The 12,366-nt window shown below is 43.6% G+C and overlaps 1 protein-coding gene across 1 annotated transcript; it reads right to left on the bottom strand.

The window, feature by feature from the left end:
• Nucleotides 1-8,769: 8,769 nt before the first annotated feature.
• Nucleotides 8,770-10,300, bottom strand: LOC127007928 (uncharacterized). The gene is made up of 3 exons (XM_050879444.1): nucleotides 10,210-10,300; nucleotides 9,054-9,447; nucleotides 8,770-8,894 (listed from the first exon to the last, which is right to left on the bottom strand). Exons 1-2 carry the CDS (start codon nucleotides 10,210-10,212, stop codon nucleotides 9,055-9,057), a joined length of 396 nt encoding a protein of 131 aa, XP_050735401.1. The 5' UTR covers nucleotides 10,213-10,300; the 3' UTR covers nucleotides 8,770-8,894; nucleotide 9,054.
• Between the last annotated feature and the right edge of the window lie 2,066 nt (nucleotides 10,301-12,366).

Raw genomic sequence — 12,366 nt, 5'->3', positions numbered from 1 at the left:
GCAAAGACTTGTATAAATTCCATAACACGCGACATTTTTTTTTTTTATCTCCGACGTTGTCATCGATCAAGTCACCATGTCACTTCCTCCCTCACCTCCACGCGCGATGAGCTAATTCGACGACTGTCCTTTCCCCGAAGGCGAGATGTGGCAGGGCTGTGGCACCGATCCGTCCCCGCCCAAACTGATTTCATATGTTTTTATGGAGCCAGGTTCAAATGGGCAAATATACAAAAGGAATAAGTAAAACAAAATTAAAAAATGCAAGAAACAAAATAAGTAGGTAAATGAAATTAGTAAAACAAATAATAGGTATGTAAAGAAGAGAAAATTGTGTTTTAGGGGAATGAAGGGTGAAATAAAATGGGGGTGCAGGAAGGGAAGGGTCAGGAAAAGGGTAAAAGATAAGGGAAGAAAAGGTGAGAAAGGGAGAAAAGTATGGGAGGGTTAAAGATAAGGGAGATAAAGGGAGTGCGTGCGTAGAGGGGGGGAGAGAAGAGGATGGGGTAAATGGGAGGAGAGAGGAGGAAAAAATAATGGGGGAGCGGAAGGGAGTAGCTATCCATGTGTGTCTAGCTGGTGAAGGTTGTGTGTGTCTGTTGAGCATGACGGAGGGGTGGGGAGGGAGGGGAGGGGGTCTCACACACACACACACACACACACACACACACACACACACACACACACACACACACACACACACACACACACACACACACACACACACACACACACACACACACACACACACACACTCACACATACACACACTGACATACTAAATATTTAACTGTCTGTTTATCTATCTATATAACTAACTAACTATCTATCTCTAGCTATCTAACTAACTAACTAACTAACTAACTAACTAACAAGCAAACCAACCAACTAACTAATACAAATATATATGTACTAATAAGTATTTTTCTCTTCTCTCACAGGTAAGGTCTCATCAGGCGGACAGACAGACAGGTGGACCGAAGGACAGGTATGTGAAGTAACCAAATATAGACCCCGTCGAAAACTATAATTCTATTGCTTTTGTATTTTTTCGGGTTTTATTTATTTCTATAATTTCGGGTCGTGAGGAAATTTTCGTTTTTCGTTTTTTTTTTTTCGTGTTTCTTTCGCGTGTTGGCGGTGATGAGTCGCTGATGAGGAAGAAAGTTCGCCGCCGTGTCAGGTAAAATATTTTAGTTGTTTTCTTTCACTTACTCAATCAAAAATATGTGAATAGAATGAATATATAAAACCAAATTGTGATATAACTTTTTAACCCAATTGTGATATAATTTTCAAGGAGAGATTTCAACAGGGCAACAAATACTAATCCAAATGGTGATTTCAACAGTCCATAAAACAGTAATCCAAATGGCGAACAAATCCGAAAACAAACAGTACATTTTTTTCCATTGGCGACTTCGAATAGAAATAAAATAGTAATCCAAATGCTGAAGATACCGTGATAAAAGATAATTATGATATTGATTATTTTCCCGTGGTGATTTCAATTGGGAATAAGATAGTGATGCAAATAGTGGAGACTTCAACATTTGTATGCGAACATTCTTTATCTCTTCTATACGGAGGTCAATATTTCTGACCCCTCCCCCCCTCCACACACACGCTGTTTAAATGTCTGTATCGCTAATGAAAGAAAAAAAGCATATCTTAAGTGAAAATCTGTCAGTAATACCGGGGAAATGAAGAGACGCGAGTCTGCGAATCAATGTTTGGGAGATGATGAGAAAACGGAGTGTAGGATAGAAAACTGAAATCCGCGCTGTTTGGATTTAGCGTAGACACAACAAAACTGAAAACAAGAGACCTGAATGGCAGAACATGACTAACACAGCACTACCAACACTAATAAGGCACCTCGTCACCAAAGTTGACCTCTTTTGCCAAGCCTCTCGTCCTATTTTCTTTTGTTGGAGCAGTGCCTAGCATCATTTTTGTTCCTGTGTTTGTGTTTTTGCGGGTGATGATGATGCTGGGAGGATGCTGACGGTGCTGCTTCTTTATCACTGGATAAGATAAGTGCTGAGGAGTAGGGTAGAGCCTTAAGGAACGCCTTCATACCCTCCTCCCCACACTATAATGTTTTCTCGAATTTTTATAATCCTTTTTTGACTATAAATTTCTGACTTTACCTCCACATGACCACTGTAACTGTGGCACCATGCATATATATTCCAATCAACCAATCATTCCTTCCTATGCTAACAAAAGGGACCAAAGAATGAAAAAGCGTCACAGATTTAGGTGGTTTTATTTCTCGTCCAATTCATATATATATATATATATATATATATATATATATATATATATATATATATATATATATATATATATATATATATATATATATATATATATATATATATATATATATATATATATATATATATATATATATATATATATATATATATATATATATATATATATATATATATATATATATATATATATATATATATATATATATATATATATATATATATATATATATATATATATATATATATATATATATATATATATATATATATATATATATATATATATATATATATATATATATATATATATATATATATATATATATATATATATATATATATATATATATATATATATATATATATATATATATATTTGGGTAGGCGGTGGCTGAACTGGTAGCGTACTGGGCCCACATTCACCGCGTGATGGACGACGCGGGTTCGAATCCCCACGCTACCACCTCGGATTTTTCAGTCACCGCCGAGTGGCTTAAAAATACCCACATGCTGTCTGAAGACCACCCATCAACCCGGACTCTAGAGGAAGCCGTCCAAGCGAATCAAGAACGAGCTCCGGGGGGCAGCATGAGCCAATGCAAGATGGCGCCACTATAAACACTCGCCTGCGCCAGAACGGGCTGGGCCGACCATCAGGCCCCACCGGGAAGATGCCTACCGGCGCTGCCGTCTAGAGCACTGTGTACAGTTTTGGTACCCGTCTAGAGTACTGTGTACAGTTTTGGTACCCGTCTAGAGTACTGTAGTTCTTTCCTTTCTTGAGCCAGTTGAAACAGGTTCATGCAGGTCTGCTGTTATTTGTTATTTCTTTGTGTTCGTTGTGTCCTTATCACCAACGGCAGCGCAGGGCCTCGAGTGTCGGTCGTGTCGGGTGTGTCACCTCAACCTGTGGAGAGAACACAAAGGAACACAAAAGAAGAACAAACAACAGCAGACCTGCTGGTCCTTACGAGGCTGTTTGTGACAAGCTACACTAACTATCTAATCAAAGGTGGAAGATGAAGGACAGCAAAGGCGAAGGCTCCCCCCCATCCCTCCAGCCAAAGCTGGCAGGAAAGGAAAAAGAACCATGCAGCATGGAAAAACTGCATGGAAATTACGCAGGAAAGACGAATGAACTACCATTACTGCTACCACTAACCGGGCGATAAAAGCGGACAAGGACACCAGTATTCGAAAGAACTTAACGTTATTACGACAATGAGTAATATCCTAGTTGCTGGTTGGATTCAAAATACTTGTCTAATCTATTCTTGAAGGCCGTAACTGTTGTACTATCAACGACATCACAGGGAAGAGAGTTCCAAACTTTAACAACTCGATTGAAGAAGAAGTGTTTAGCTTCGTGAGACGAGAATCTTTTACCACTTATCTTCAAATTGTGATTTCTTCTTGTTCTATTTGATCGATCAATTGTGAAGTAATCCTCCGCATTAATATCACTGAATCCTTTAAACATTTTAAACACTTCTATTAGATCGCCTCGCATTCTTCGTTTTGATAGACTGAATAAATTTACTTCCTTAAGCCTTTGTTCATATGATAAATTTCTCAACCTAGGAATCATCTTTGTTACTCTTCGTTGAACCCGTTCCAACTTTTCTATGTCTTTTCTGTAGTAGGGAGACCAAAACTGTACACAGTCCTCTAGATGGGGTCGAACCAATGAATTATACAGTTTTAATATTACTTTTTCCGATTTATTATTAAAAACTCGTCCGATGAAGCCAACCAATTTGTTTGCAGTTTTAACTACCTCTGAACAATGATGACCGGGCTTTAAATCGCTTGATATAGTGATTCCAAGATCCTTTTCTTTATTTACTGCAGAAAGTTGTTTGCCATTCATTACGTCAGTCCCGCTGCTGCTGCTCCGCCGAGGGGACTGACCTCACCCCTGCAGGCCTGTGTCTATAGCAACTGCACCGCTGTCATGGCATGGCAGCCCACTGTCTCCTCCCTCCCCTGCTCCCCACCCCACGCCCCCCTCCGTCCCGCCACTACCGAATCCACCGCCGCCGGATCCACCGCCGTAGCCCTTGCCGCCTCCGAAGCCTGGTAGTAGAAAAAGATAATCAGAGTAGGCCTGGCATTCGCCTCCCGGTTCAGACGACTCCCCACCCGTTTGAAATGACTATGTAGTCGAATGAACCTTGTTTGAAGTTTTTTGGTGTTTCTGAATCTAACTAGAGTGTTTGACGTTTCGCTTCCCGTTTTCTATATACTTTACTGGTGAAACACCTGTACTGCTCACCACGGCCTTATCAGTCACTTCCTTGCTGCACCATAAACGCGGCTCATCGACGCGTTTACACCATTGAGTTCTGTATTGAAATGGACGAGGTGGAAGAACTTCTGCGGTTGAAAAAATATCCAGTGCATTTTGGAAACGACAAGGGAAAAAAAGCAAATTTCCGAAGGAAGTGTCGGGCATTCGTTATCCAAGACTACTGTCTAAAACTTGTCCATAAGCCGAACAGGAGAGATTTAACAGGTGAGTCGTCTATTCGTGTAGAAACGAAAAGCGAAATGGTGTAATGGCCTATAGTTTAATAATTTTACATATGATTGCAGAAGTTCGCTTCCTTCGGGTGATTAAGGATCGCCAATAGCAGCTCGACATTGTGCTGGCCAGTCACCGAGGAGCTGGTGACAGCGACGAAGTTGTTGCTTTGGGAAGCCACGTTGGCAGGGATAAGGTCATCGATCGCATAATGCAAAGATATTGGTGGCGCAGCGCTACATCTGATGTAGTTGAAACCATCAACACTTTCTCACGGTGCCAAAAAGCCAGCACTGTGTTCAAGAAAGTGAACCCGAAACTGCACAGTATCCCAATTAAGCCTCGAAACATGTATCAAATTGGCATAGACCTATGTTCACTGACAACGTGAGTTTGGATTTACACAATTTGTATATAAGTACAATACTACTATTGTTATTTATACTATTAATACTTTTATGTATGTTAATTTCGGTATGCTTACAACTGTGTATTTTTTCAGGTCCTCCAACGGTCATGTCGCCATTGTGATGGCCGTTCGTTATTTTTCCAAGTGGATTGAGGCTCGCCCTTTAAAATCGAAGGAAGCTGTAGAAGTGGCTCGGTTCCTGTACGAGGACATTATCTGTCGTCATGGATGTGTTGCCATACAGATCAATGACCAGGGCAGAGAGTTTGTGAACTCAGTCTCAGCAGAGCTCCACACGCTCACAGGAACAACGCAAAGAATCACATCTGCTTATCATCCTCAAGTATTTATCATAATATTGTAATGATTATATTTGTTTGTTTGTGCTTATTCTTTCCTCTGTTTGAAAGCAATGCCCCTATTTTGGCATTTTTTGATCTTGTTGAAACAATACCTTTATATTTTTCCAATAAAAAAAATCACCGATTTGTTCATTTCAAGCCAATGGATTAGTCGAGCGCAGCAGCCGAACAGCTCAAAATCTTCTCCTTCAAACTCTGAGTGATCGACATGAAAACTGGGACAAATGTTTACACGGTCTTATTTGCACTGAGGTTGGTAATATCAGGGTAAACCTGTGAGTTTTTGTCGGAACGTCTGTGTGTACTGTTATTAGTTTTTGAATTGCATTTTTTTTTTTTTTTTTAGATCTACAGTCCAGGCCTCCACGAGGTTTTCACCATTCAAGATGTTATATGGCCGAAAACCTGTCCTTCCCATCGATGTGGACCACGAGTTCGCTGACTGCACCTCCGATCCTGAGGATTCTGAATTATATATATATATATATATATATATATATATATATATATATATATATATATATATATATATATATATATATATATATATATATATATACATAATGGGGATTTTAACTATAGGAATATAGATTGGGAAGGCGTGGTGGGTGATCTAGAGTCTGAGGATTTTCTGAAAGTAATACAAGATAATTTTCTCAAGCAGACAGTAACAGAGCCCACCAGGGTAACAACATTCTGGACTTGGTCTTAACTAACACTGAGTATATGATCAGCGAGCTAGATGTTGGGGAGAATTAGGTGGCAGTGATCACAAGGAAATTAGGTTTAATTAGACTGGGCGGTGACCCATGAACTCAACCCGGTGTTGGTGCCTGACTTTAGAAGAGCTGATTATGAGGGGCTCAGAAAACACCTTGAGGAGGTAAATTGGGAAACCTTAGGGCTGGATGAGGCCAGATCTCAGGGCTGGAACCGGAAAGACAGGGGAACCATGTAGAAATGACCTACAATAATTTAGTTAGAGAAATTGCAGAGGGTCAGAGACAGCATATCCCTTACCAAGCACGTAGGAAGGAAAATAACGACCCCAAATGGATGACCAGCAGACTCAAGCATGAAATAGGCTTGAAGAGAGGAATTTATAGGAAAATAAAGAACGGAGAGATCCACCTCAGGGTAGGTATGTTGAGCTAGCCAGGTCGGTGAAGAAGAACACCGCCTTGCAAAAAGAAATTATGAGATTAGGGTAGCCAACGAGGCCAAGAGCGATCCCAAGGGCTTCTTCAAATTGTACAGGACGAAAACAAGGGACAGAATTGGACCGTTGAAAACAAACACGGGCGAGCTCGTTGAGAATGGAGAAGATATGAGCCAAATGATGAATGACTATTTCCTCTCAGTTTTCACGCAGGAAAATCTAACAACCATTCCGGAGAGAGTTCAGATATATGAGGGTGACGGGAACGACAAGTTGAGGGATGTGATCATCACTAGGCAAGTAGTCCAGGATGAGATTGGTAGGTTGAAGAAAAACAAATCGCCGGGCCCAGACGAAGTATTCCCAAGGGTTCTGAAAGAGTGCAAGGAAGTCCTTAGTGGCCCTCTTGCCGATATCTTTAAAATGTCGGTAAATTCTGGGTATGTGCCCAATCAATGGAAAGTAGCTAATGTGACGCCGATTTTCAAAGAGAGACAAGTCAGCCACCTCAAACTATCGCCCAATTAGCTTAACATCAGTTGTGGGAAAGATGTTAGAGTCGATTATAGCCAGGAGCATTCGGGACCATCTAGAAAAGCATAATTTAATTCATGACTCACAACATGGGTTCACAAAGGGTTGGTCTTGCCTTACTAACCTGTTGTCCTTCTACACTAAAGTAATCGAGGCGGTTGACAGAGATGAAAACTATGACATATTATATCTAGATTTCAGTAAAGCGTTCGACAAAGTCCCTCATCACCGGCTATTACTAAAATTACAGGCTCACGGCGTAGATGGGAAAGTTTTGAGCTGGATCAGGGCGTGGCTTAGTGGTAGGAAGCAGAGAGTGCAAATCAATGGTAGGAAATCTGAATGGGGCAGTGTTACGAGTGGAGTCCCACAGGGGTCGGTGCTGGGTCCTCTGCTTTTTATTATTTACATCAATGACTTGGACACAGGAATCAGTAGCGATGTCAGTAAGTTCGCAGATGATACCAAGATCGGTAGAGTAATCCAATCAGACAGCGACGCTACCGTTCTCCAGGATGAGCTTGACAGACTATATGATTGGGCGAGGAAGTGGCAGATGGAATTCAATGTCGGGAAGTGTAGCATTTTGAGTGTAGGTAGGAATAACCCTTACACAATTACTCCTTAAATGACACTCCTCTAAGCAGGTCTGGGCGGAGAGAGACTTTGAGTCCTAGTGAGCGCTGACCTCCGTCCTAGGGCTCAATGCATTCAGGCTAAAAATCGGGCAAACAGAGTACTAGGTTTCATCTCAAGGAGCGTGAGCAATAGGAGCGCTGAAGTCATCCTCAAACTTTACTTAGCACTAGTTCGACCTCATCTCGATTATGCAGTTCAGTTCTGGTCCCCCTATTATAGAATGGATATCAAGATGTTAGAATCAGTACAGAGGAGGATGACGAAGATGATTCAGGGGGTGAGGAACTTGCCTTATGAAGACAGGCTAAAGCAGTTAAATCTACACTCTCTAGAAAGGCGAAGGGTGCGAGGAGACTTGATCGAAGTTTATAAATGGATGAAGGGATTTAATAAAGGGGATGTCAATAAAATTTTGAGAGTGAAAGAGCCAGGTAGGACGCGTGGCAATGGTTTTAAGTTAGACAAATTCAGATTCAACAAAGACATAGGCAAGAATTGGTTCACTAATAGAGTGGTGGACGAATGGAACAGGCTTGGGAGCCATGTTGTGGGTGCCACTACCATAGATACATTCAAGAAGAGGTTAGATAAAGCCATGGATGGTGAGGTAAGGTGGGGTTGAGTGTACAGGAGCTGCCTTGTATAGGCCAACCGGCCTCTTGCAGACTCCTTACGTTCTTATGTTCTTATGTTCTTATATATATATATATATATATATATATATATATATATATATATATATATATATATATATATATATATATAATATATACCGTATATATATATAATATATATCCCAGTCAACCAATCATTCCTTCCTGCGCTGCCAAAAGGGACCAAAGAATGAAAATGCGTAACAAATTTAAGTGGTTTTATTCCTCGTCCAATTTATTTCCATATACATTTGCTTTGCCGCCGCCGCCGCCATCGTCACCAGTAGGGCAGTGCAGGTCCTCGGGGGTGTCGAGTGTGTCGTTTCAGCCTGTGGAGACAAGGGCCCGTCAGTCCCACTGATGCTGCTCCGTCGAGTGGACTGACTGTACCCCAGGGTCCAGCAGACCTGTGTCTATAGTAACTGCACCGCTCTCCCGGCAATCCACTGACTCCTCCCTCCCCTGCACCCTTCCATCCCTCCACTCACCTTAGTTGTCGTCCTTGACGCCGGATTTGCCGCCACCGAAGCCTCCGCTGCCGGTACCGAAGCTTCCGCCACCGAAGCCTCCGCCGCCGCCAATGGGGCCTCGGGCGCCGCTAACGAAGGTTCCGTCATTGAAGCCTCCGGTTCCGTCCATGTCACTCACGCCTCCGACACCGAGGCCACTGCCTCCGCCACCGTTGCCTCCGCCTTTGCCATAGCCACCGTAGCCTAAGCCTCTGCCTCCGCTACCGTAGCCTCCGCCTGGGCCATAGCCACCGTAGCCTCCGCCTGGGCCATAGCTACCGTAGCCTAAGCCTCCGCCATAGCCACCCTGTCCGCCAGCAGCCATCACGGCGGCGGCCATCAGCACCAGCACACACAGCACGGCCAGGACACGCTGCGGGCACGGCCGCGAGTCAGGGAACAGTGGGAGGGGAGGCTAGACAGACAGACATCCCACGTGGTGGTACAGTAACCCAACAGTCAGGCGGGACACATGAGGTTACCTTAAGGAGGGAGTTGAAGGGCAGCACAGACTTTTGAGCCGTGTGTTGGGCTCAGGGGAGAGAGGGAGAGGGAGGCGCCAGTGGGGGTGTTACGGTTGTTTGGCGAGGGCGAGCACAAGTTTTGTTTCGTTTGTTATTGTGAGAGAACACGAGTGCATTCACTATTGTTCTTGTTTGTTGTGGGTCTGAGTATGAAAACGGAGGGGAGGGGGGTGGGTTAACATTCAAGAAAGGCAAAGGGGGTGGGTTAACATTCAAGAAACGCAAAGGGGGAGGGGGGAAGATGTTACCATTGTTGCTATAGATGTATGCGAAGCTGAAAGCTACTGTGTGATCGCCATTATTATTTCTTTCATTGCAACAAACAAGCAGAGTAGAGGGAAATGGAAGTGTGATTAATATTGTTCCCGCCGATGATGTGGAGTGCTTTTATGTTTTGTTTGTGTCGTTGTATCTTGTAAGGAAAGCGAAGTGTGTTTACCATTTCTGTTTCTTTCGTTGCAACAAACGAGGATAGCAAAGAAAAGGGAAAGTGAGGGTAACATGATTTCCGCTGACACTGAAAGTGTTTAAGTGGGAGTATTTTTTTCTTTGTTTTGTTTCAAGCAAGGCAAGGGAAGTGTTTGTCTAGGAGGAAAAGTGAGTGTGTTTACCATCGTCGTCACTGTTGTCAGCACCGAAGTAACAGCAGGAGCAGAAGGAGCACACTGGTGCCCAAGCCAGCGTGTCGCTCGCTTTATACTCCCTCGAGCTGCTGTCCCGCCCTTCAGTCTCCACCCCCATCCACGCCCCGCCCCGCCCGCGCCCACTCTCAGCCACTGCCTTCGTGACCTAGGACTGCCGTCTTCCCGGTCAGGGTTAAGAGAGGACAGGGTTAGTCCGCTTCCGAGTGAAAAGTAGCTCGCCCCGCGTATGATGTAAAGTGGGACCCAGTGGCCGGGGTCAGAAGGGAGAAGTCAGGTCAGTTCGACCGTGACCTTCCCAGAGTTAAGAGCAAGAAAGTCCGAGTCACTCCGCGGTCCGGAGGCTTATTGTTCGGTGTATGGATGCAGATCTGACCAAGGGCAGAAAGTAAACCACTGTACGTTTACCAACAACGTTGACAAGATACCATAACTGTGTGCAAGAGATAGAGACAGAGAGAGAGTATAATGTGTATGCGCGCGAATGGGCGGTAAGACAAGTCTTCCATAGTTACCCCTCCAGTCCACATTTTCCTTATAGTATAACCTACCCGAGATCTATTTTTAGATTTTGACCCTGCCTTCCCTACCCTCTTTCCCCTACCAGTCCACGTCACAGGTCTGTGCAGATGGATTTAAGCGGTATAACCTTTCCCCTCCTCCCCGCTCTCCCCGTCCAGTTTTCCCCCTTTCCCAACCTTTACTCAGCGTGGCTCAGCACTTTGTTGCGTCCTTCTCATGCTGGATATGAAAATAGGATGTTTTCTTTTGACCTCAGCCGTAACTCTTGCCCCCTCTTCCGCCCCCGCCGCGGCTGTGTGCGTATGTATTGGTGGGTGAGGTGAACCTCACACTCATGCACTGAAGAGATATGCAAATATTAATTATTAAAAAATAAACCAGCAGGAAGGGGAGCCCATTCGTCGCTGCGCCCCGCCCACCTCTAAACGGTCGTGACTTTTTCCATCGGCAGTAACGTCTGTCGTGACACTTTCCTATATTCTATAAAAAAAAATATAGGAATTAAGCAGAAATCTCTATTTCGCTTTCAAAAATATTCATTGTATGAAGCAATGCATGTCACATAAATACTGTTGTTGTCTTCCTCGCAAAAAAATGTTTACTAGCAATAACAAAAACATCTTGTCTCCATGGTCTCGTCACACAAACACACACACACACACACACACACACACACACACACACACACACACGCACACACCACCATCACCACCACCACCACCAACAACAACAACAAGAACACCACCACCACCAACAACAACAACAACGATAGCAACAACAACCGTAAATGGTAACTTTTGTGCTGTAGTCTTATTAAAAAAAAATAATACTTTCAAGGCAGTCTTATAAAACATTTTCTGCCGATGATCTTTTTGCCATCATTTAATGCTGCTAAGGATTGGTGCTGAGGAGAAGACAGGCATGGGAGGTGAATGACTGGGTAGAGCGTGGAGGTAGAGGGTAGAAGGAAGGGATGAAAGACAGTGACATGGGTAGGATAGAAGAAAGGGGACATGGAGGGATAGGCTACATAATGAAAAGAAGGAAGGGGTTAAGTGCTGGGGTAGAGTAGAATAATAGAGAGGAGTGAAAGGAGGGTAAAGGGTAAGAGGAGAGAGGAGGGGGGGAAATGATCTCGTAGGCGGGGGAGTGGAAAGAGAGGGAAGGGAGGATCGGGGCGGCGGGAGGTGGTGGTGGCGGAGGGTGTGGGATTTTTTTTTTTTTTTTTTTTACAGCAAAGGAGTCAGTTCAAGGACATAAAAAAGGAAACAAATATGAAAAAAAAGCCCGCTACTCACTGCTCCTAAAAAGAGTTTGAGGAGTGGGCGAAAGAGAGGTCAATTCCGGGAGGAGAGGTGTCCTGATACCCACCTCCTGAAAGAGTTCAAGTTGTAGGCAGGAGGAAATACAGATGATGGAAGATTGTTCCAGAGTTTACCAGCGTAAGGGATGAAAGAGTGAAGATGTTGGTTAACTCGTGCGTAAGGGGTTTGGACAGTAAAGGGATGAGCTTGAGTAGAAAGTCGTGTGTGGCGAGGCCGCGTAAGGGGGGAGGCATGCAGTTAGCAAGTTCAAAAGAGCAGTCAGCATGAAAATATTGATAGA

The sequence above is a fragment of the Eriocheir sinensis genome, chromosome 36 (genome assembly GCF_024679095.1).
Source record: "Eriocheir sinensis breed Jianghai 21 chromosome 36, ASM2467909v1, whole genome shotgun sequence".
Lineage (NCBI taxonomy): Eukaryota > Metazoa > Arthropoda > Malacostraca > Decapoda > Varunidae > Eriocheir > Eriocheir sinensis.
This window is presented reverse-complemented; position numbering and strand designations above follow the sequence as displayed.